General features: G+C 41.6%; 1 protein-coding gene across 3 annotated transcripts in view; it reads right to left on the reverse strand.

Moving 5' to 3' along the window:
- pdlim5b (PDZ and LIM domain 5b) overlaps positions 1–25474 on the reverse strand; it is a 73199-nt gene extending 47725 nt beyond the window's left edge. For all 3 annotated transcript variants that reach the window (XM_024380781.2, XM_024380780.2, XM_024380779.2), the window contains exons 1-2: positions 25336–25474; positions 14418–14523 (exon numbers count right to left, since the gene is read on the reverse strand). In XM_024380781.2, coding sequence (XP_024236549.1) covers positions 14418–14516 — 99 coding nt within the window. In that variant the 5' untranslated portion in view covers positions 14517–14523; positions 25336–25474. The remainder of the gene's footprint in view (positions 1–14417; positions 14524–25335) is intronic.
- Between the last annotated feature and the right edge of the window lie 692 nt (positions 25475–26166).

Genomic DNA, 26166 nt, shown 5'->3' on the forward strand with positions numbered 1-26166 from the left:
ATCTTTACTCTAAATCATGTGTCTCAAGGCCCACGAGCCAATTCAATGCGGCCTGCGGGTGGTTTGAGTAAAAAAAAATGAAACATGTATTTATATTTGGGGGGGGGACACAACCTCAGACTACATTGACATTTTTATTTAACTAGGCAAATCAGTTAGAACAAATCCTTATTAACAATGACGACCTAAGGACTAAAACCAAATTGAAACAAATGATATTGGACCTACATTTATACAGTCTCTTCACTCTTTCAGGTTGCTAAGAATCACCCAAATAAAAGCTAGGAGTATCAAAAATTCCAAAAACGATTAATAGAAGACTATTTTTTTGCTAATTTTGACACAGAAGACAGGTAACTTAGGGTGTCACCCAGGCTGTCACACCCGGCTGTGACCGGGAGCCCCATAGGGCGTCGCACAATTGGCCCAGCTTTGTCCGGGTTAGGGGTGTCCTTGTCTCATCGTGCTCTAGCGACTCCTTGTGGTGGGCCGAATGCCTGCAAGCTGACCTCATCATCAGTTGGACGGTGTTTACTTCGACACATTGGTGCGGGTGGCTTACGTGTTAAATGAGCAGTGTGTCAAGAAGCAGTGCAGCTTGGCAGGTCATGTTTTGGAGGACGCATGGCCCTTGACCTTCTCTCCTGAGTTCATTGGGGAGTTGCAGCAATGAGACAAGATCATTACTACCAATTGGACATCACAAAATTGGGAAGAACAAGGGGGTTAAATAATAACTATTTTTCAGTGTGGCCCTCCAGACCACAGTGAAGATCAAAATATGTGTTTGCCACCCCGTCTTTCTTATACAGACTCAATGATCAGAATCATTTTCAAGGGATGACTCCAAACCCTTTGTTTGGTTATAACACCCAGAACACCATAGCGTAACCATGCTACTTTCAAAATCAAATTGTTACATTTTTATTTATTTTACCTTTATTTAACCAGGCAAGTCAGTTAAGAACAAATTCTTATTTTCCAATGACGGCCTGTTCAGGGGCAGAACGACAGATTTGTACCTTGTCAGCTCGGGGGTTAGAACTTGCAACCTTCCAGTTACTAGTTCAACACTCTAACCACTAGGCTACATGCGCCGAATACAACAGGTGTATGTATACCTTACAGTGAAATGCTTACTTACAAACCCTTAACCAACAATAGTTAAGAAAAATACAAACAAACAAATAATTCAAGAGTAGCAGTAAAATAACAATTCCTCCTTTGTACTCATTTGACTGTTATTACAAAGCCAAACCTCATGGCCTCTATGAGAACAGAGACAAGCTACATCATCGCCCCTTCAACCTCCGAACTTTTATGAAAATACATAAAATGTGGCTAGTAGAAAAGCCAAGTAAAACAAAAACTACAAGCACAGTACACACAAACGGGCATTGGTGTAGCTAGCAGACTACAGGCCAGACTCGAATGTCAACCCGATCCCGTAACTAAGCTAGCCACTTCCACCTGCAGTTCTAAGATTGTGTGAGAACTAAGGCAAGCCATCAATGGCTGTCAGATTACAGAACCAAAACACTCCATCAGGAAAGCAGCAGACAGTGTCGGGATTAGAATGTAATCAACCCTGGCCTATTACACCTTCATTATGCCTTGATTACACAGGGTATAACTAAAACACTATCAATCATAACAGCATGTCGTCTCTTTATCATCACAACCATAAAGGCAAAAATGCACCAAATTTTCCCTAAGGAGTTCGGTACATTTGATTGATCTGCACTCAGACTCTCTTGTAATCTAAGTGTCTAAATGGTGTTGTTTTCTCCACAACCTATTAATAGAGCAACCACTGGTACTGGAGCCAGGACTAATGTGTTGACTGATGACTTTCTACAGTAGTGTACGCTCCGAAATTTGCGCTGACAGATCTGGACGCAAGTCTTCTATTCTGGTACTGAATATGTTCAATGGTGATATACAAATATAGAGAAAAAAATGTTCAATAGCTATAGTATGTTGTGTACAATAACAAGCTCCCCATTGGATCCAGCGGTGGATTAGGGGTAAACAGATTATAACTGTAGTCTCCACAACTAGGCCTTCTGTATGAAGAACTTCCAGCTAATCCGTCTCTGGGCGGAGTGAGGGAGGGATTGAGTGAGGGATTGATGAGAGAGTAGAGCGGGAGGGGTATGGCCCATCAGTGGAATGACAGACAGACGAGAAGAATCACAGCCCGCAGTAGGATTGTTTAAAATAAATAGTGGACTTACATTCCTCAGCTGAGAGAAAGCGGGCTGGGCTGGCTAACAGAGAGATGCTTGTTTCGTCTCCGTCCTGTCTATGGAGAGAAACTAAGGAAAGGATCCAGGCCATTCTTTCACACAAAAACTCAGACATGATTGATTCTACATGCCAAATCAGTAACCATACATCGCTCCCACCTCAACATCTCTGTGATATAAAACATCGCTCCCACCTCATCTCTGACCCAATGTTTTCACATGTTTATTAACATCGCTCTTTGGAACTTCCAGCAATGTACTATTTCTCAACTTCATATGAAGAACCGATTCTACCTAGCTAGTTCCGGCTGGCTAACATTAGCTTACTAGCCATGCTAGCATGTAACTACATTCCAAAACAAAGTGTTGGCGCTGAAGAAGAAACCATATAAATTCATGCAGAAAACGGCAACTGCTTTTCTCCTGTGTGCTTGGTGTCGGTCGTTGAGCGAGCAAATTAGCGTTGTAGTAGTTTGTCTTTTGTAGATCGTGCAGTAACACCCACATAGTGCAGTAATACTCACATGGATGGGGTTACGACTCATTTGTGGCCCAAAAACAAGAAGCAAGCTTTGAAGGGGGAACGGTTTGTTCGGTTGAAGCAAGGGGATTGGGGTATAGGAACCGTGCACACGTCTACTGTATGCGGTGCTTATTTCTCCCCAGGACTTCGATGGCTTAGTTTAACCAGTGGAAGGAAGAATTCGGAAAGAGACTGACAAACTAGGTGCTGTGCCGAGCGTGAATGTAAAGCCTGCAACCTCTATTTCCTGACCTACCGTTACATCGTGAGCATCAGCAGCAATGGAGATAATTTACCCGGTATAAATGTGGATTTACCTAAATCAAATCAAATTTATATATATAGCCCTTCGTACATCAGCTGATATCTCAAAGTGCTGTACAGAAACCCAGCCTAAAACCCCAAAACAGCAAGCAATGCAGGTGTAGAAGCACGGTGGCTAGGAAAAACTCCCTAGAAAGGCCAAAACCTAGGAAGAAACCTAGAGAGGAACCAGGCTATGTGGGGTGGCCAGTCCTCTTCTGGCTGTGCCGGGTGGAGATAACAGAACATGGCCAAGATGTTCAAATGTTCATAAATGACCATACCTCACTAGATTGCCATTGGATTAGCTAGCTGACTTCTCCTCAGCCAGTGAAACAGCCTCTCCCTCTGAAGGCCTCTCCTTGGCTCTTCTTTGACTTTGGTAGCTAATTCAACTGTCAAATCGGTAAGTCTCCGCTCTCTCTAATTAATATCTACTGGCTTTTTTTGTTGTGTTCTGTGGGTTCCTGCCTGTACTAGACTATTTGTTCTCTAGCTTACTCTAGCTTCCTACTGACCAACCATTACATCGTGAGCGTCAGCAGCGACGGAGATAATTTACCCAGTTTCAATGTGGATTTCAGTAGCGAGAGTAGCTTACTTCTTAGATATGTTGACTGTGGTGGTTTGCTAGTAAGGCTAGCTAGCTGGCTAAAATAAACTTTGGCTGGCTGGCTTGCTTGCTGGTTAAGATAACATTATTTGATAACTGGTTAGATGCCGTTATGCATTTCCAAAACATTGGTTTACTTTAATGTAGCTGTAAGCTAGGTGTTGATAGCAACTCACGAAGTAATAACGTAACATTAGCACGCTGCTAGATATGAAGTTATGCAGGCTAGTTGGCTAGCAACCTTGCAATCTGGTTTGTAACAATAAATTCAAAGTATTTGCATGTAAATTGGCTGAAACTGGAATTGAAATCAGTGGTCATGAGTGCAAATGATTTGGCTTTAATTTGAAGTTATGGGGAATAGGCTGGCTTGTCGGGTCCTCCATATAACGTCACACCCCACAAATGTTTGTTTTTTTCCCAGCATGACTTTGGCATTCTGATCAGTTTTATGTAACAACTCAGAAAGTAGAAAAGAGAGTTGTAACTTTGCATTGGGAGTTTAAATGTGTATACTAATGCAAATCAATATGTTTAATCTATGCTAAAAAGAGAACGCCTCAATGGCAGCAGCAGTATGTTGGACAGAAGGTTCTGACTGTGTCCTCATCAGAGTATGTGAGCGAAGCTGGAGCGTGCCCAGTTTGACTGGAGCGTGGAGCGAGATCCCCAAAAGGCTGGAGCATCTGCCTTCCCGCCCGCTCCAATTTTCACTCCAGTAGCGCTCACTTCACGAGCTCAGGGCGTGCCTGCCCCAGCATGCATTTCTAGCCTACTTGTGTGTTCCTATAGCTCCTTGCTTTAACTACTGTCATGGAGTTCACTAAATATTTGCAGAAGGAAACTGGTAAAACACAGGTGCTTAAATCAAGATGACTTACAAAGATGAGGACCAAGAGAATCATTGTGGAATTTGAAAAAGATAGGTATCCCAAAAGCATGCTATGTGTACATGCTAAAAGGAACGAACGAGGTGGGTAGATAAGTGTTTCATTGTAGCAAAGTATTTATCAACAATGTTTTTTTAAATCTTAAAACATTTCATTGAATTATCTATAGAATAGGCCATAATTGGTTTTGACCCAATAGGCCTGGCATATTCCTACGTTCAAGGAGCTTTCCGATTTGATTGGGTTATAAAACATTTAGGCCTACCTATAGAAAAATAAAAAACAACTAGGCATCTCTCCCCAGCCTGGCAAGAGTGGGCAAAGGGGTGTTAAGCATCCCCAGTGGCTCTGCAGGTGTGGAGAGGATATTCGCAACTGCAGACCAGCTCTCCAGACATCATCGCATGAGCCTGAAACCACAGACTGTCCAAACTCGTGTTTCTAAAAATTAATTCAAAAAGGCACCAAGTCATTTTTCATTTCATTTGTAGTTAATTCTAAGTAAGTCAGCCTATATGCACAATTTATAGACTATAATAATGTAATACAACAAAATGATGTTTAAAATGTTGAGAGCTTTACATCCTTACCAGCCTATTGAGTCACATTGTGAAGCATTTGCAAGTGCATTTTTTTGCAGGCTATAGCCTTGAAATAATATAGCCTAAATAATTCATTTTTGTTCCATATTAGACTCCTTGTCAGGCTCCTGACCTATTTAGTGTTTATATGCTGTTTAATATGACATGTAGCCTGTTTGAAATTATGTTCGCTTCTTACATTCACCCTTTCATGTTTATTCAAATACTTTTCCATACTTTAAAAAACAGTTGGTAGCTCCAGGTAGTCAAAAATAGATAGGTGTCGGTTAAATTGTGATTTGAATTCAAACGGAGTGAATTTGGAGCGCCAACTGTTTTGCCGCGGAGCGGTTTTTAGCAGAGCGGTAGGAAGGCACAAGGAGCGCCGAAGTGTTGAGCAAGCACCCAACTCTGCTCACATGCTCTGGTCCCCATCGAATAAGAGTGGGATGTATCGAAGTGAGTTTTCCCTTTGCTTCGAAGGAAGAATGCCAACATAAGGCGGACACAAAGACAGCTAAACCAATCTTCATCAAGCCTTTCTTTCCCTAATACACGCCACTGTCTGAGTTAAAACCCATCTTCAGCTGTGGGACACAAAAGGAAAGCTGTCTCCCTCCTACAGAGTTTGGAGCACGGATGTTATGTATCAACTTCACACCAGCGTTCCAAGAGAAACAGCAGCGGTCTCAAGCTGCGGATGTTGGCGCCTGCCGCTGCTCTTTGTCAGAATGGGATTTCCAGTCAGTGGACTGAGTGTGGACCAGCACATACAGCCCGGGGCCCATACCTCCTGATCATAACGTCTGGAAGCAAGGCTGGAAACATGACACAGTAATGCCATCGCCATCTCTCTGCTGGCCATGTGATGCCCCAGGAATGTCACTGTCCGACCAATGAAGTGTTCACTGGTCACGCTGGAAAAATGACAGCAGTTTGTCGCTTTGCTCACCGATCGTGCGGTGTTGTTTTGACCACCAGTGACTCATAACAAGTCTTTTCGTCACGGTAATGACAGTCACAAGAGGTCCACTTTTACAGCCTGTGGAAAAGCTAACATAATAAATGGCCCACAGAAGTACAAAAATACATATTTCACAGTGCCTGAACTTGGTGATTTTATTGGCATTCACAACACTGTAACACTGGCTTTGACACTGAAACAGTATGAATGCTGTAGTGTTTCAGAGGCATACTTTATCTTTACTGTAGTAGACAACATGTTCTGGTTTCATGGCTCTAAAGCATAAATCAGACATTGTGTTTTCAGTGAAAACAAAATACCTGGTTCTAGTGTGTAAGCCAGGTAACAAATAAGGCAGCTTATTTCAAACATTCAACTGCCAAGCCCACTGTGGTTAATGGAGTAGGGAAGGAGAGTCTGTTTTGTATTTATTAAAACAGTAACATTCCACTAAATCCACATGCCAAGATCAAATGAAATGTTTCTCTTGGAGTCTCTGGGAGATTCAATACTGGAGATGCAGCAGAATTCAAAACAACTTATTTTCAAATGGATGGTTGTTAAAAAATCTCTGGAACTATGAAAGTTGTATTTCTCCCTCATGTATGGCCTGCATGACATGGCCTCCTCCAAAACACATTAAAAGTCAGACTTCCACAAACCATTTTTAGCCTATTGTAGGTTGTGAAATCCTTATCCCATAATAACAGGAAAGAGCAATGACATCAACAGTGGCATAACTGCAGACAGTAGATTTAACTGTATATCGACAGTTATATCATGCAGCATACAGTGCCTTTCGGAAAGCATTCAGACCCCATTACTTTTTTCACATTTTGTTACGTTACAGCTTTATTCTAAAATTCCCCTCACACAATACCCCATAATGACAAAGCAAAAATAGGTTTTTAGAAGAAAAAATAATTGATAAAAAACATTTACATAAGTATTCAGATCCTTTACTCAGTACTTTGTTGAAGCAACTTTGGCAGCGATTACAGCAAAGTCTTCTTTGGTATGATGCTACAAGTTTGGCACATCTGTATTTTGGGAGTTTCTCCCATTCTTCTCTGCAGATCCTCTCAAGCTCTGACTGTTCGGATGGGGACTGTTGATGCACAGCTATTTTCAGCTCACTCCAGAGATGTTCGATAGGGTTCAAGTCCAGGCTCTGGCTGGGCCACTCAAGGACATTGAGACTTTCCCCGAAGCCACACCTGCGTGGTCTTGGCTGTGTGCTTGGTCGTTGTTCTGTTGGAAGGTGAACCTTCGCTCCAGTCAGACGTCCTGAGCACTCTGAAGCAGGTTTTCATCAAGGATCTCTGTACTTTGCTCTGTTCATCTTTGCCTTGATCCTTATTAGTCTCCCAGTCACTGAAAAACATCCCAACTGCATGATGTTGCCACCACCATGCTTCACCGTAGGGATGGTGCCAGGTTTCCTACAGATCTGACACTTGGCATTCATCAGAGCAGAGAATCTTGTTTCTCATTGTCTGAGAGTCTTTAGGTGCCTTTTGGCAAACTCCAAATGGGCTGTCATCAAATCAAATGTATTTATAAAGCCCTTCTTACATCAGCTGATGTCACAAAGTGCCGTACAGAAACCCAGCATACTGAATAGTGCCTTCCATCTGACCACCCTATCATAAAGGCCTGATTGGTGGAGTGCTGCAGAGATGGTTGTCCTTCTGGAAGGTTCTCCCATCTCCACAGAGGAACTCTAGAGCTCTGTCGGAGTGACCATCGGGTTCTTGGTCACCTCCCTGACCAATGCCCTTCTCCCCCGATTGTGCAGTTTGGCCAGACGGCCAGCTCTAGGAAGAGTCTTCGCAGTTCCAAACTTCTTCCATTTAAGAATGATGGAGGCCAATGTGTTCCTGGGGACCTTCAATGCTGCAGACCTTTTTTGGTACCCTTCCCCAGATCTATGCCTCGACACGATCCTGTCTCGAACCTCTACGGACAATTCCTTCGACCTCATGGCTTGATTTTTGCTCTGTGGGATCTTATGTAGAAAGGTGTGCCTTTTCAAATCAATTGAATTTACCACAGGTGGACTACAATCAAGTTGTAGAAACATCAAGGATGACCAATGAAAGCAGGATGAATCGGAGCTCAATTTCAAGTCTCATAGTGAAGGGTCTGAATACTTATGCAAATAAGGTATGTTTTTTATAAATTTGACAAGTAGCATAACTTATACTATACATTTGTAACAGCCTAAATGTTAAACATATATTCAATCAAATAAGCCTTGCGTAATTCAACACTCTCATAGACCTCCGTACAATAAAAAGCTAATCTCAGCTCATACTCCTCCGTCTTTCCCCGATATCATTAAACGTTTAGCCAGACTATTAGTGCCGGGTCGGCCTCTCCTACGCTCCCTTTTTCTTTCACGCCAGAGCAGTCTCCCCCCCTCGCTTTCCCCCCCTTTCGCTCCCCTGCATAAATGTGGTGGGTATAAATAACCTCCTCTTCCTCCCAGAAGGCTGTGCTGTGGTGGGCGCTCTGCAGCTCTGGTGCGTCACAGAGCTGACTGACCGTGTCCTTCCACATGTCCCTGGACTGGCCTACATGACAGGGAGACCTGGTCCAGAGGCTACTTCACAGGAAGCACCGCTGCCACCCACCACACCACTTAAAATGACCGAGGCCAGCTGGGCAGCTAGCTAGCACTCAGCATGCCATGGACATTCTGTTAGACACGTCAGGATGATGTGTGTTCACACAAGCCCCGAGACCTGCCCTCAGGAAACGTTTATAAGACTATAAATACCCCAGGAGAAGAGCAGCCAGTCTCAGGTCCCACTTAAGGCCCATCAGGGAGACCATTCAGCCGGTCAGCCTCTCAGCTAGACAGGCCATCTGAGACATGTGACCGATACTGACCGCCCTGATGCCTTGTAAAGACTTCAGACCGTTTACAGCATCTAAGTAAATATAGTTTAAATCTAGTGCACATTAAAAAACAAAGTCTGCAAAGGGAGAAGTATAACATATGGTGTGTACTTGTAGTGTAGAGATTAACTATAGTATGGTGTTTATGTTGATTGGGGCTGTGGGGCTGTGGCGGAGCAGGTTATGTTGTGTTGTTCAGTGTTGTGTTGTTCCCCCTGGGTGGATACAGAGTGATGGTTTCCATAACTGTCCTCGCGTTATCTCCTGCCATGTAAAGAGATCAGAACAGTACAGACAGTTTCCACTGGGCCTACTGACGCTGACAACTGAGCTACCCCAGCCAGCTGAACACAGCTACAGGGCTAGTAGGTGTGTGGTTTGGGCCATGGGTGAAAACAAAGCCTTTTACAGACACTGAGAAATACAGTGTGTATATCTGTATGGGTGGCCAGGCCACCACCACCCCCCTGTGATTATAGCCTCTTCAATTCTCTACAATGGATCGGTCTATTCCCACAGCACTGTATGTATACCATAATGCAAAATGCCTCAAGATGTAAACATACAGTAGAGTACTGTCTGTATTTCTCTCAAAACAAAATGCCTCTCCCACAACGTGCTTCTCAGAGTAATGAAATCATTTACTGTGGTTTAAATTCTTTATGAATTGGCGTTACCTTTAAAGCTGAGATCCACAAAAGGGGAAACAGCACCAACAGTTGCATTTGTTATCGTTGTTTCTTTGTGGGTTTTTTTTGTTTGTTTTTTAAACAGAGGAGATGAGCATCCCGCAGTGTAAGAAAGGAAATGTGTAGTGCATACATACTCTGCTGGTGTAATGATGTTCGAGGGAAGAGAAGAAAAAAAAAACTGTTCTTGTTTGAAGTAACGTCTTTGTTTTTTTTGTAGTATCCTGCTATGGATTCCAGCTTCAAGAAATCTATATCAGTATAAACTTCTGTCTGAGAAATGCATGTCCAACAGACCCAGCCATACATTCGCTACGGAGCATATAACTTCATTTTATGTACATTTATGGAGTTGTCTGTGAAGAGGATGATTTATCTGTTTTCATATTCAGACGCTCGGTTCAGACTTTGGTTTGCACAAAGCAGTATCCTAAGACACTTGGACAATTCCCAAAGTGAGATTAACCCAATGCTGCCAAACCACCAAGCTCAAAGCTGACATTTTCAATTTGAGTGTGTATCAATCTTTGAGGTGATATGTAACTTGGCCAGACACCTTCTCAGAGGATTTCTTCCCACTTGATTTATTCAAAATGTGTGCTGGAATAAATATTTAAAGCGCCCAAGAACTGAAAATTCCATAAACAAATCTAATTTGTGGCTCAGATATCATCCCTTTACTGTTGAGTGTCTTACTGTAAATACAGGGATATTATTGGGATTTGTGATTCGTCCTTAAGTACCAAATTCAACTTTCTGAAAACAGAATATTGCATTTCAAAATGTATTAAAATGTTTTTTTAGCAGATGCATGTCCAGATAGGTCTGTAGCATTACATTTCATGAACTGATAAACATGGCTACGATTTAGTTTCATAGTTCATATCTTTTGTTTTACATCTATACTGGGATTCCTTCCACAGAGAAAATAAGGAAACAGGCCCCAGCATCACTTACCAATTTCACTTTCAAAAACAGGGAAGTGCAAATCTCCTAAACAAACATGGAGCTACATCAAAACTGGTAACAAGGCTGAGGGACTGAGCAAATACTGTACAAGAGCAAAATACTGCTTTGCTATTGACAAAGGCACTTCAACAGACATTCACCAATTTAATAGCAGTATAAAATGGTTAACTGGAGTCATACACTGACGAGAGTGGCTTGTCTATTAGCCAAGCATAGTCACTATCAAGTGATAATTAGTGTTAGTGAGAGTCCCATCCTCCTTTTCACAGCAGCAACACAAACCATGTGTACCTGTGGTGATTCAGAACCATTTATCAGCAGCAGAGCCATTCATCACACAGCAGGTCTGCCACTAGGCTTGGGCGGTATACCGTATATACCATAAGGGGATATTTGGAAAAAGCCACAGGATGGTTTTTCAATACCGTCCAAACGATTTATTTGAAGTTTTTCTCAATAAATATTTGAAGCTACTTTTTAATATGTGCATTCAACTTGTGCAATACCTTGGGAGATAAAGCAATACCTTGGGAGATGAAAATGCAATCTGCTTTTATTTCACCTGTCGAATTATTTAACCTTATGAATCTTACCTTAGTTCCCCAGAACAGTGGAGTCATCATGTGTTTGTAAATAGCACGGAAGAAAGCAGGAGCTGGTGTATTTGATTTAACTTGCTAGTTGGCTAAGTAAGTGGTTGAATTAATAAGGAGACGGGGCATCAGATAAAACTCTTTTTTTCTTGAACCTTTATTTAACTAGGCAAGTCAATTAAGAACAAATTCTTATTTACAAAGACAGCCTACCCCTGGTCAAACCCGAACCAGGAACTGTAGTGACGCCTCTTGTACTGAGATGCAGTGCTTTAGAAAGCTGCACCACTCGGGAGCCGTGTTTGAGAAGTCAAAGCTCTTTGGAAGGGTTGTACAGCTGCACACAGATCCACAGCGTGTACACATGCTGCTCCATAGCCAGTACTGTTCTTCCTTCAGACAAGCATGAGTCAGAACTGTTTTATTTTGCACAATGTCTCTCTTTCACATTTGCTTGTAAATGTCAAAACTCACAACAAAAAATTAGGTAGCTACTACCTATACTTGTATAACTTTATGAGCTGGTTTTAACATCTTTGCAATTAATTTATTTTCATTTGACCTCATTAGAATGTTTATCTAGCAGCCTCTATTGAAATTCGCTATTAGTTTGTGCTAATTTTGTTAGCATTCTGGGAATAGACACCCAATGGGCTTTTGTTTTAAGCACCCCCTGGTGTATGAAGACAGTAACAAATACCGTGATGAGAGAAGGACAGTATGACGATATGAAAAACTACCTGCCACCGTACGGATCCTCTCCTGTCCCAGATATCAGCCTAGGCCTCTCAGCCGAGCCCCGGGCCAGGCATCAGCCTAACATACGGTGCCCCACACAGATATTACACAACTACTGCTTCTCCGCAGGGTTCCAGAGAACTCAGAGGAGTCTCTGGCATTCGTAGACAGATTCATCTATTGCTCTGTGACAAGGAAGACGGCCCCACTGTGTCCAAGCCAGAGACACAGAGGTAAGAGCCAGCGCTATCTCAGACTGACTGACAGAATATCAAATGGCAAGCAGATTGGTAGAGCAAAGTCTATACTCTTCACAGAAATTGTGGAAAGTTCTGGAAATATGTGAATACGATGGTTGCTATTTGTATATGTCAGATAAAAATGGCATGAGGCACAAAGATAGAGACAGAGGGAGATTTACAGAGGCCATTAAAATGTCAGCGGGGCCTTTGCAGTTAAAGCCGTCAGAAGAGAGGTTGTGTGGTTGAAAGCAGCAGTGACTGGATCTACGGCACAGGCTCTTTCATCACTCTGGAGCCAGATGGCATAGTGAGCATTAATGCCATTCCTGTGAGGTGAGTGTCGTGGCTGAAAGGACACTTGTCTGAGTGTGAGCTTGTACAGGGCTAATAATTGGTAGTGCTGGTGCTCCCAACTTAAATTTAGGAGCACCAGGAAATAAGATTTTTACAGCCTATATTGGGCCTATATTAATTCTGTGCCCTAAAAACTAATATGTAACACTTAATGTATTACTTTATTATAAAAGCTAACATTGAGATGAATACCTTTCATTGAAATGACATTTGTGGAACATTAGGTTTCTACATTGCATAAACACACTTTCTCAATTGAGATGCATTACATAAAGTGTACACTGTCTCTTTAAAAATGTCAGGTATGTGATAAGACATGCAAGAGATTGGTCATTCATTCATTTATTTATGCAATCATTGATCTTCTGAAAAAGCCATCCCTTTTCCTTTCTTTCTGTGTCCCCACATGTTTGGATACACTGCTAAAGTTACCAGGTTGTTAGCTAGCTAGCCAATGAGGTAACATGACTGAACAAAGTGTAAACAAATGGTTAACGACGTCAATGCGCGAGTAGTTTTAGAACGGCCCACGACATTGCTTTATGAATGTAAAATGCAGTCCCGGCAGATAAAAATGATGTGCTGGTAATATGGGTCAGAGATTTTGACCTGGTTGGACTAGAAGTAAGCCATTTTCACTGTAGTAATGGTTCAACCATAATGCTAACGGATCTGTACTCACTTGTTTCTCTAGGGCACTCTGAAACAACGCTACAGTGCAACCTTATCACGCAGTGCTTCCAAAATAAAACTCTTGGTCGCACAGTAAAATATGTTCTCGCACTTTAGAGCCCCGAGTGTGTGCAATGTGTTTTTTTTTTTGGGGGGGGCAGCAGCATCCCAGAGTCGCCTCTTCACTGCTGACGTTGAGACTGGTGTTTTGCAGTTACTATTTAATAAAGTCTGTTTCTCAAACTAGACACTATTGTACTTGTCCTCTTGCTCACCGGAGCCTCCCACTCCTCTTTCTATTCTGGTTAGAGCCAGTTTGCACTGTTCTGTGAAGGGAGTAGTACAAAGCATTGTACAAGATATTCAGTTTCTTTGCAATTTCTCGCATGGAATAGCCATCATTTCTCAGAACAAGCATAGACTGACGAGATTCAGAAGAAAGTTTTGTTTCTGGCCATTTTGAGCCTGTAATCGAACCCACAAATGCTGATGCTCCAGATACTCAACTCGTCTAAAGATGCCATGTTTTATTGCTTCTTTAAAATCAGAACAGTTTTCAGCTGTGCTAACATAATTGCTAAAGGGTTTTCTAATCATCAATTAGCCTTTTAATTGATAAACATGGCTTAGCTAATCCACTGTGCCATTGGAACACAAGAGTGATGGTTGCCAGTAATGGGCCTCTGTACGCCTATGTAGATATTCCATTAAAAATCTGCCAATTCCAGTTACAATAATCATTTACAATATTAACAATGTCTACAATGTATTTCTGATCAATTTAATGGACAAAAAAAGTTGCTTTTCTTTCAAAAACAAGGAAATGTCTAAGTGACCTCAAACTTACACTTTACACTTTTTTCAAACTTACACTTTACACTACACGTTACACCTTACACTGTGTATGACAGTAGTTTTTTTTTTAATTGTTAGTTAGATTACTTGCTCGTTATTACTGCATTGTCGGAACTAGAAGCACAAGCATTTCGCTACACTCGCATTAACATCTGCTAACCATGTGTATGTGACAAATAAAATTTGATTTGATTTGATTTGAACATTTGAACGGATATAAACACACGTTTATGTCACCCCCCCAACAAAATATAAATAAAACATATGGAGAGACTCACCCGTGAGATTGTGAGGGGCAGACAGAAGTCCTTTCCTCCCTGCAGTCTGAAGCCCCAGGGGGCGGGGCCAACCAGGGAGACACTGTAGTTGCTGCTCATGATGCTCCTGCAGAAACAAAAACAAAAAAAAAGCAGACAAAACATGAAAATCAGGACCTTTATGAGTTACACAGCACTCCAAAAGTTATCCCATCTGCAATGTGTGATTGGTTACAGGATCTGAGGCGTTTGACGCTAGCTCCTGCGCCACAGTAGGGCTGTTTAACTATATATATTTTTTAATATGTATTATTTTTTTCAATGCCTTCTTGAACATGTGAACTTTCATGTGCCTTAATTAAACATGTATGGGATTTGTAAATATGAACACACATTTTTATTATGAGTTTAGCCAAGTGGAGAAAGCACAGCTATACAGGGAGAAAGACAGGATTCTTCCTGGCTAGTCATGATTGGCTGAGATAATGGATTTGGTTGGACATGGCAGACAACATACCAAACAGGACTCATGTCACAGGCTTCTATAATAACAGAATGAGATTTTCCCTAGTCAGTATATACAGTAGATCATCTTTGCTACCCCGGATTAGAGGTTGACCGATTAATCGGAATGGCCGATTAATTAGGGCCGATTTTAAGTTTCCATAATCGGAAATCGGTATTTCTGGGTGCCGATTGTTTTTATTTAATTTTTTATACCTTTATTAAATAGGCAAGTCAGTTAAGAACACATTCTTATTTTCAATGACGGCCTAGGAACGGTGGGTTAACTGCCTCGTTCAGGGGCAGAAAGACAGATTTTCAACTTATCAGCTCGGGGGATCCAATCTTGCAAACTTACATTTAACTAGTCCAATGCAATAACGACATACCTCTCTCTCGTTGCACTCCACAAGGAGACTGTCAGTTACGCGAATGCAGTAAGCCAAGTTGCTAGCTAGCATTAAACTTATCTTATAAAAAACAATCATAATCACTAGTTAACTACACATGGTTGATGATATTACTAGATATTATCTAGCGTGTCCTGTGTTGCATATAATCTAACTGATCATACAAGTATCTAAGTATCTGACTGAGCGGTGGTAGGCAGAAGCAGGCGCGTAAACATTCATTCAAACAGCACTTCCGTGCGTTTTGCCAGCAGCTCTTCGTTGTGCGTCAAACATTGCGCTGTTTATGACTTCAAGCCTATCAACTCCCAAGATGAGGCTGATGTAACCGGAGAGAAAAGGCTAGCTAGTTAGCGCGCGCTAATAGCGTTTCAAACGTCACTCGCTCTGAGCCTTCTGAAAAAGTGTGGATGCAATTCAAAAACATTGCTGCCCTGTATTTAGCTGGGTTTAAGTAGAGACTGCTTTCTGGAGGACAATGCCATGCTTACTCACATAGATGGGTTGGGGATATAGCTTGAGAGGGTGTGAACGATGCTGAATGGGCATAAACAAAGAAGGGCTGTCTCCCTAGTGTGAAAATCTCAATCTTTCATAGGGCATTTTATCCTATTTGTCTTTTGAGTGGGATAACAATTGTATCAACTTTTAAAGCAGCATAACTATGAGTATGTACTTTCATAACATGTAAAAAAAAAAAAAAGCAAATCACATACATTTGACATAAACCTCAATAGAGAAATATGGTCACATCTTAATATTGAATGAAAAACATAAAATGTCAGCAAACCCACGAGTCTCAGCTGTTCAGTGGGTCACCGAATAGGAGCACTATAAGACAAAAGATTGTCAAGCTCCAAATACCTGCAGTATTGCTTGACTCAGCCGTTTCCATGGAAGCCAGATGGGCTACAAGTTAGGGCTTACTTTATTACAGTCTTGTTATTAGTCAGTTAAATTTGTACTTAACGATAACACATATGGTGATATAAATCTGATCTACACAGGGGTTGACATTTTAACCCTCTTCTTTCGAACCATCTGCAGAGACAGTGGATATGAACGTTTGGACATGGGTCTTGAGTCTTTTGACGCTGCAGCTTAACCAGAATCAACACCGCTATTCAGAGAAGTGAAGCATATTTTCCTCTGTGAGAGACAGACACATTCAAGTTTTATTTTTGTTCAAGAAAAGATGGACCAGCACGTTTTATACCAGGGGTGTCAATCTAAATTTGCCCCGGGGGCTGCATTCGGTCTTCAATGAGGTCCGGAGGACAGTGCAGAATTAATTTTATATTTCCTTGCTGTCAGTTTGCAAAAAAAATATTCTGGAGCTGGACACCGTCAAGACTGTATGAATGTACATCCATTCTCATTTCTACACAGTTTAGATGTTTTTTTTGTCCTTTCTTGTTTTGTTTTTTTGGTGGGGTAGACCAACTTCAATATTGCAGACTGGAACTTCCATAATTGTCTGTATCATTTCCAATCCCCCATATATTGTGTACACGCACACACACACACACACCTTTTAAAATATATTTTAGTTTATTATTTTCCACTAACCATACCACCCCTCTCATAATTGGAGTAAACTAATGAACACTTAGGCTTCTACTTCCAACTTACATAAACTATATACATTTTATGAACACAATCCATTTTACATGTTAGTGCCTTTGGAAAGTATTCAGACCCCTTGACTTTTTCTGCATTTTGTTACATTACAGCCTTATTCTAAAATAAATTACACACAATGACAAAGTGAAAACAGGTTAAAACATTTTTGCTAATTCATTAAACCTCAAAAACAGAAGAATCTTATTTACATAAGTATTCATACCCTCAAACTTGAGCTCAGGTGCATCCTGTTTCCATTGAACATCCTTGAGATGTTTCTATGACTTGGAGTCCACCTGTGCTAAATTCAATTGATTGGACATGATTTGGAAAGGCACATGCCTGTCTATACAAGGTCCCACAGTTGACAGTGCATGTCGGAGCAAAAAACCAAACCATTAGGTTGAGGGAATTGTCCGTAAAGCTCCGAGACAGGATTGTGTCGAGGCACAGATCTGGGGAAGAGTACCAAAAAAATGTCTACAGCATTGAAGGTCCCCAAGAACACAGTGGCTCCATCATTCTTAAATGAAAAGAAGTTTGGAACCACCAAGACTCTTCCTAGAGCTGGCCGCCCGGCCAAACTGAGCAATCGGGGGAGAAGGGCCTTGGTCAGAGAGGTGACCAAGAACCCGATGGTCACTCTGACAGAGCCCCAGAGTTCCTCTGTGTAGATGGGAGAAACTTCCAGAAAGACAACCATCTCTGCAGCACCCCACCAATCAGGCCTTTATAGTAGGCTGGCCAGACAGAAGCCACTCCTCAGTAAAAAGCACAACAGCCTACTTGAAGTTTGCCAAAAGGCACCTAAAGGACTCTGACCATGAAAAACAAGATTCTCTGGTCTGATGAAACCTACATTGAACTATTTGGCCTGAATGCCAAGTGTCACGTCTGGAGGAAACCTGGCACCATCCCTACAGTGAAGCATGGTGGTGGCAGCATCATGCTGTGGGGATGTTTTTCAGTGGCATAGACAGGGAGACTAGTCAGGATCGAGGCAAAGACAAACAGAGCAAAGTATAGAGAAATCCTTGATGAAAACCTGCTCCAGAGAGCTGAGGACCTCAGATTGGGGTGAAGGTTCACCTTCCAACAAGACAACGACCCTAAGCACACAGCCAAGACAACGCAGGAGTGGCTTCGGGACAATTCTCTGAATGTCCTTGAGTGGCCCAGCCAGTGCCCGGAATTGAACCCGAGCAAACATCTCTGGAGAGACTTGAAAATAGATGTGCAGCAACGCTCCCCATCCAACCTGACAGAGCTTGAGAGGATCTGCAGAGAAGAAAGGGAAGAACTCCCCAAATACAGGTGTGCCAAGCATGTAGCGTCATACCCAAGAAGACTCGATGCTGTAATCGCTACCAAAAAGGTGCTTCAGCAAAGTACTGAGTAAAGGGTCTGAATACTTACGTAAATGTGATCGTTTTTTTTTTTTTAACAAATGTGAAACAATTTCTAAAAACCTGTTTTTGCTTTATCATTATGGGATATTGTGTCTAGATTGTTGAGGAAAAAATAAAAAGTTCTGAACCTATGTACATTTTAGAGACAGTATATTTGACATGAGTTGTTATTAATCCCACCCTTCAACTCCTCCCATCTCTCTTAACACCATCCATATTAGGTTTCTACTTGCCATACATTTGTGCTGTTTCACAAGTTCTGAACCTCTATTCTCATAGTTCTTACAGATTCTAAATGAAAAGATACCTTTTTGCTAAAAGTATTATTAAATCGATTGACTGTGACTTTCTAACTCTTTTGCCATCTATATGGAGAAAGGAGGATACCTAGTCAGTTGTAGAACTGAATGCATTCAACTGAAAAGTGTCTTCCGCATTTAACCCAACCACTCTGAATCAGAGATGTCGATTAAGGCAGCCCTCCGCACATCCAGCTCTTTGGCGCCCAGGGAACAGTGGGTTAACTGCCTTGTTCAGGGGCGGGACGACAGATTTGTACCTTGTCAGCCCGGGGATTCCATCTTGCAACCTTTCGGTTACTGGCCCAACAGTCCTACCCGCCAGGCTACCCGCCGCCCCAGATGGCATTTGGGGTGGCAGGTAGCCTAGTGGTTAGAGCGTTGGACTAGTAACCAAAAGGTTGCAAGATGGAATCCCCGGGCTGACAAGATACAAATCTGTCATCCTGCCCCTGAACAAGGCAGTTAACCCACTGTTCCTAGGCTTGTCATTGAAAATAAGAATTTGTTCTGAACTGACTTGCCTAGTTAAATAAAAGGTTAAAAAACACCGCTGTACATTTTTTGGTCCTTAAATTAAACTGGTACGCTTTATTTTTCACAATTTTCTTCCCCCTTCCACTTTTGTGGTAATACTGCAATTAGTAGGTTGAATTTTTGGGTACAGCAGACATGTCTATATATTTTTGTTAACTGCAATGTGTGACAACTCCACCAGTTATACCTTTTTTATTTTATTGAAAAATGTGTTTATTTTTATCAATTAGTATATTTAAGTTTAAAAACAATATTTGTTGTATTATTTGTTCTGTATTTTTCTGGTGGATTTAACAAAAATTGCAACCAACTTCCTATGGCTTGTTTTAGATGATTGATTTTAGATGATTTCGTTTTCAAATAACCAAAAGTGAGAGGTTGTAATCTGAATAAAGGGGTAAAGGCCATTCTTGAACATGGGGTGAGACATTCTTACTAATTTGCTAGAAAACCCGTTCAGATTGAAGTATACGTTTTGTATAACTGCCACCTTTAGTGAGAGGTGTAATGCTTTAATATTTAATCATTTCTGCCCTCTGAATTCATATTCATTATATAAATAGGCCCATTTAATTTTGTCTGGGTTGCCATACCAAATAAATTAAATTGCTCATATAATAAATAAATAAATAAAATTTTTAAAAAAGGGCACTAGGTGTAGGCAAGACCATAAGCAAATAGGTAGACTCGTATGACTAAAGAGTTAATCAGGGCGATTTTTCCACAAATAGACAGGTAGTCTTTTCCATGGTAGCAAGATCTTGTCTATTTTTGCTAACTTTTTCTTCAAATTGATTGGAGTGAGATTATTTGTTTATTTTGGAATATGTATACCAAGTATGTCCACATCACCGTCAGACCATTTGATTGGTAAACTACACAGTAATGTAATTGCATTTGAGTAACCTTAAAGTATATTCAGTTCATCTCCAGAACAAACAAAAAAATATCTCTGTTGCCAGAGAATTGAATGTTAATTTCTCTACCATAAGCTGCCTCCAACGTCTCTTTAGAGAATTTGTCAGTACGTCCAACCAGCCTCACAATCGAAGACCTCGTGTAACCACGGCAGCCCAGGACTTCCACATTCTTCACTGCCTGGACGTCACCCGGACAACTGATGAAAATGAGGAGTATTTCTGCCTGTAATAAATCCTTTTTGTGGGGAACAACTCATTCTGATTGGCTGGACCTGGCTCCCAAGTGGGTGGGCCTATGTCCTCCCATGGCTGTGCCCTGACCCAGTCATGTGAAATCCATAGATTAGGCCTACATGAAATAAATGCAACATGCGAGTTAGATTTTTGTTCAGTATAATAACAAAACAGACCCAGAAAAAAAAACATAGGTGTCAACATAACCTTCAAAGCAACAATAAATTAAATGAGAGACGATTTATTTTATTTCACAAAAGTGTCTTCCCTACTGAGGTCACAAAGAACAATCAATCCACAACTGAAATATCATTAGCGGGTGAAAACGGACCGTCCCACAACAGTGCTGTGCCTATTTAAGCTTTGTGTGTGTGTGCCACCGTGTACATCAGCTTACACAGAGTGTAGTGTGCAGTCAAGTATTTAAAGAGTGGGAGTTGGGAAGGCTACTGCTGATAAGTGGAGTGGAGTGCTATGTAGTTCCAGCATAACCCAAACAAACATTCCTCCTCAACAATAGATTACAGACTAGCAGTTTACCCCAAAACTAGCCACGATCAATTCTAGCTTATATCGAATGAATTTCCACTGTTTGTCATTCTACCAGTGTCATCTCAAAACCTGGCTAGATAGATGGCTAAATAACTCTAACTTCTCTCTTGTAGAGCCAAAAACGAAATATCAGTTTGCCGATATTATCCTTTTAACAACTGCTCTTTTGGATGGCAATTTACGAGAATTCAGTGTGGGAAAATGACACTTTGTAACTTACCCACTGTAAAACAGTATATCGGCAGGTATAAATCGGTATCGGTAGGTTTTGCCCCCCCAAAAAAAAAATCTGAATCAGACCCAAGAAAACATCTTGGTAGGCTCTAGCCTCTTGTATTCCATCGACTGTTAGTGTGGAACAGGCCCAGGTGGACTAGATTATAGCACAGCACTCAATGTTCCAGACAGTAGAACTGAGCTAATTATTACTTCTTGATCCAGCTCTCTACAGGAGCAGGCCACTGGCAGGAGAGGAGAGGTACATAGGTCACGAGACCAGCGAGGACTGTGAGGTAGGCCAAAAATCTATACCCACGTAAAAGCAAAAGAGAGAGGATCCAGCTGTGTTTGTAGTGAACTGTAAACTACACTTTGAACTGAGAAAGTTTCCCCTTCACTGAACACACTACTGAGTTGTTAACACTGTCCTACTTTAACATGGGCCAGGGCAGGGGGTGGAGGGGAAGACTATTGGCTCCTGATAAGATATCATCTAAAACTTTTCCCACCATGTTAAGGCCCAATGTTGTTAAGGCCTTTTTTTTTTTAATCCTTCTTATCATCTTTCCGCACAATAATAATAACTTTTACGTCACATCTCAGATTTCTCTGTGGCAAATCTTACCATATCCTGTATCAAACCTGTCCTTTGTGAAAGTGATCAGGACAGAGATATGGAGTCATGCCAGCAGCATCACACCTTACTGACACAACAGGCTACGACACACCCAGGAAGTTACATTTGTGTAAAAAGCGTTATTTTACCAGGTAAATTGACTGAGAACACGTTCTCATTTACAGCAACGACCTGAGGAATAGTTACAGAAGAGAGGAGGGGGCAGAATGAGCTAATTGTAAGCTGGGACGAGAGGGCCAGACACAGATGGTGAGGACAGACCACCCATAAACATACAAACTTGGTCTCTAAAATGTTTCAACTGATAGGCCAGTTAGGTGTTATATATATATATATATATATTTTTTTTTAAGTGTTTCATACACTCTTAGGAAAAAAAGGGTTCCAAAACAGTTCTTCCCCTTATTGGTTCCATGGAGAACCCTTTCCACAGAGAGTTCTACATGGAACTCAAAATGGTTCTACCTGGAACCAAAAAGGGTTATCTTATGGGGACAGCCAAAGAAACCTTTTAGGTTCTAGAAAGCACCTTTCTACCCACTAGCTCATCTCTGAATTTTAAGCTAAACTGAGGTGATTAAGGTATTGTACTGTGATCACCAGCGATATCCATCAACTAGTGAATCCCCAGTGTAAAACCGTGTAAATGCTGTCAGATCTTTAGACTGATCTCTCTATAGGGGTTAGTACTGTAGGCTGGTGCTTGGGCTGGTGCCACTGCCTGTTGCGGAGAGAGCAGCAGAAACAGACAGAGCCAGAGGCACACCCTGGAAGGCCAGGGACACGTTGGAACTCAATCCAACACCACTTCCCCGTGACTGAGCCTTTCACTGGAGCCCCGAGGGCTTGACTGATTGGTGCTGCCACATTTGTCAACCACCTGGCAAGAATGTACTATACTGTAGGACTTTGAGGGGGGGTACAGGACAGGACTAACAGTGTGTCCTACTGACTCAGACTCACCCCCATGTTGCTTTACCTGAACGGACAATACCAATCGTCAGACACACATTATGGCCTGTATGGTGCAGTTGAGCCTTTCATGCGCTGTTGAATTTCATTGGTTTTGACACTGCCTATTTTTACATTCCCTTTCCATTGAAAATAAGCAGAAGTATAATGATTGAACAACTAAATCATTGTGAGTTGAGACGTGACACAGGAGTGAGTGAGCTAGCAGAAGTCCAGACAGAGTTTATGTCCAGGAAGGAATAAGGGGTTCTGAAGGAGATCGCCAAAACTCTTGACTGGTGAAGAGAGACCTCAGGCATCTCTCTACCACACACACACCTCTGTGAAGGAAAAAGTGCTGTCAAATGGTTGGACTAAGGGCTTTGTGAGTACAGGTCCACACATGCCCATCTGTACATCTAGTGCACTTTAAACCATGTTGCAGGTTAATGTGTACACATGACCTCTGCCCGTCACACAAATTAGACGTTGACACAAAAACACAATGAGACTGATTGAGTGTATAGACCATAACACTGTTGCAAGAGCAGTTAGTCAATTAGCCCCATTATGCAGGTGAGATTACCCAAAATTGTAGATAAAGTCAGTGTGAGGTCAGATTGGTTCTGCTTCCAGACTAAGTATTGTCACCCATGGTTCCTTATGGAATGTGCACAGATGTTAGCTTTTTTAGCACAGTTTCCTGGGACATCAGTAAACACCATAGAAGATAACATGTTGAGGATGATGTGAACCACAATGATTCACCACAGCTTCTAAAACAGACATGGCCAATAAATTGTATCCGTATCCGACAGGGACACTCATTTCAGTTGAAAAGGGAGAGAACAAATGTTGTGCTGGGGAGGAATTCATGAGTAATACTGCCTTGTCATCCAAAACATAGTGTTTCAGTGGTGCAAGTCATGCCGTCAGTCATACCTCCACACTGTGGCCTGGGGAGTAAATGGTGAACCCCTGAGGGTCAGAGCACCACCTGCTCCAGCATGTCACCTGACCTCTACCGTACACCCCTCCCCTCTCCGACTTTTTGCCCACTGGTTATGTGGCTGACTGATCACACCTGGAGCAGGTGTGGCAGACTCTTTGACACAGGCAGTGGTGAATCACTAGCAGCCAGGAGGGGAGAGCAGTGGGATAGAGGGAGATGAGGAGGTGGGATTCACACACCTGGAGAACAACAGGACACACGCCCCTCCAGCCTCAGACACACACGTACTGATGTACTCATTATAGGCACCCTTCTCAGTTCTCCAGTGTGACCTAGGGCTGAGGTGAGCTAACTATGTCCAGGGCTCAGGGGAAATTACAAACCCAACAGCACCAACCTAGAGTTCACCAAGAGGACAATCTGGCACTAACCATCTGGTAATCAACATGTTTTCAGAGTACAACAAATTGGGTGGGTACTAATTATATGCCACTTTACTAAGGAAGCAAAAACAACAGAAACAATGGGGAGTGACCTTTAACTCAGACTTCCTTCCTAACCTCTCCAAATCAATAGTGGGTCAAGGATCAAATCTTTCACACTGCACATCTGAGTATAGGTCAAGATCTGCAGTTCAATTTGCACAGTTGATGCATGAATTATTTTCTAAGTACGCCACACTAAACGGTCATCATAACTTCAGAAGTTCCTGTGATCATTTCTACGGTTTCAGGACATGAGGTTTTCCTCGGGTGATGAAAAACAAGCCACTATCCACTCAGAAATGCCGGTCGGCACTTAGCAAACAGAAGTAGATTATTTAGTTTGTCCAAAACAAACGTTAGCCGTACAAGACACAGACTCCCTCTAAACTAACTCCACAGCAGCTTAACCTCTGTCCAGCATAAGGCTGTTTAGAAATGCTCGTGACAAAAACACATACCTGTCGATTGTTACAAAATGTGTCTACTCTGTACACCTGTCACCTTAAAAAACTGCTTCAAAAGTTCTGACCTTCACTGATTAGACATTTAAAAATAGCTCCTGTAATTATAGTTCATGTCAACAGAGCAGTCACGCAAACTGGACTAGAGACACATGACGTTTTTTTTTTTTTTTTTTTTTTTACTGAGCCTTGGTAGTACCCAAAGCACACTATGCTCAGTGTAATATTGAACAAAGTTAACTTCATGTCAATGCAAGCCTGTCTTACACACCCTATTCTGGTACAATGCAAAGGAAATAAATACCTTTCACAATTTTTCACACAGATCTCAACATGTTCCCTTTCCTTGCCAAGTATTAGACTACATTGCTGTACTTGGCTACATAATAGTACACCAAGTATTAGGCTACAGTAAATTCACATTCAAATCTCTTCCTCTCTCTGTAGGACAGTGAGTGTATTTGTGCCACCAGTGTCTCAATAACTGTAACATGTTATATCAACCTTTAAAATTGTCTATAAAACGAAACATTACTTCAAACAAACCTTTTTATGAATATATATTAAAAACTTGGCTACAGTATGCTCCACCACTATTGTTTTGTGGGTGGGTGTGACTAAGCACACTAGCTCGTATCTCCTTTAAACAAAAATAAAAGTAGCCTAACAATTGCCTATCCATCTATTTCGAATAGTTTTCCTATTCAATGTATGGGTCTGTCCCCCTCTGTATGTTTTGTGCTCACCTTTTCGTGGATGAGGCAAAGCCGGTTTGGTCGAGGTGTTGAGGTGTGAAAGCGTGTGACCGTTCTGCCGCTACCACGAGTTTCAGACTGAACTGAAGTGAACGGAACTATGACTTCCGCATCGCCCTATCTCATCTGACTGGCCCATACCACGGTAGGCGGGCAATCCCGGTTACTTCAATAAGCGCGACAATGTTCCAGAGTGTTAAAATCATATTGGTACATTTTACTTGCAAGATGGTTACATTTGTACCCACTTGTTAAGAATATCTGTACAATTGTAAAGGAAGAAAAACGTATAGACAATTCAATGACTGCCTGCCTATGTCTAGCCTATAGATAGATATGTTTCACAAATCATCTATAGGCCTACTAGCAATCATACTACATTAAGGGTCATGTAAAATGTCAATGATCAAAAAGGTCATTGACCAAAGGTCATTGGATCAGAATATCATACCGAATTTAATAATAAAGTGTATTGTTATCGACTAAACATAAAATATCCAGTTGTATTCATTTCAATGTGGTTTCATTTGAATTATGTCTGGATGTGTCTTGATGAACAGAATGAATAGGCTTTTCCTCGGGTGGATGAGAGTCAAAGAGAAAGGGAGTGTTTATGTTTGTTAAATAAATCAAATAGGGGAAAATAGGAAAAGAAAGGGAACATGGAAGTGAAAGGATCGGGGAAGAGGGGTTCAAGACACAATGAGGATTGGCTACAAATAGAAAGAAGGGCAATAATTGATTGAATTGCAAACTACAATGTCCCCTGTCAGTGACGGATTAATCTAATAAAGGTGGTTATTTGGGTGGTCTGGACAGAAG

This window comes from Oncorhynchus tshawytscha, linkage group LG20 (assembly GCF_018296145.1).
Source record: "Oncorhynchus tshawytscha isolate Ot180627B linkage group LG20, Otsh_v2.0, whole genome shotgun sequence".
Classification (NCBI taxonomy): Eukaryota; Metazoa; Chordata; class Actinopteri; order Salmoniformes; family Salmonidae; genus Oncorhynchus; species Oncorhynchus tshawytscha.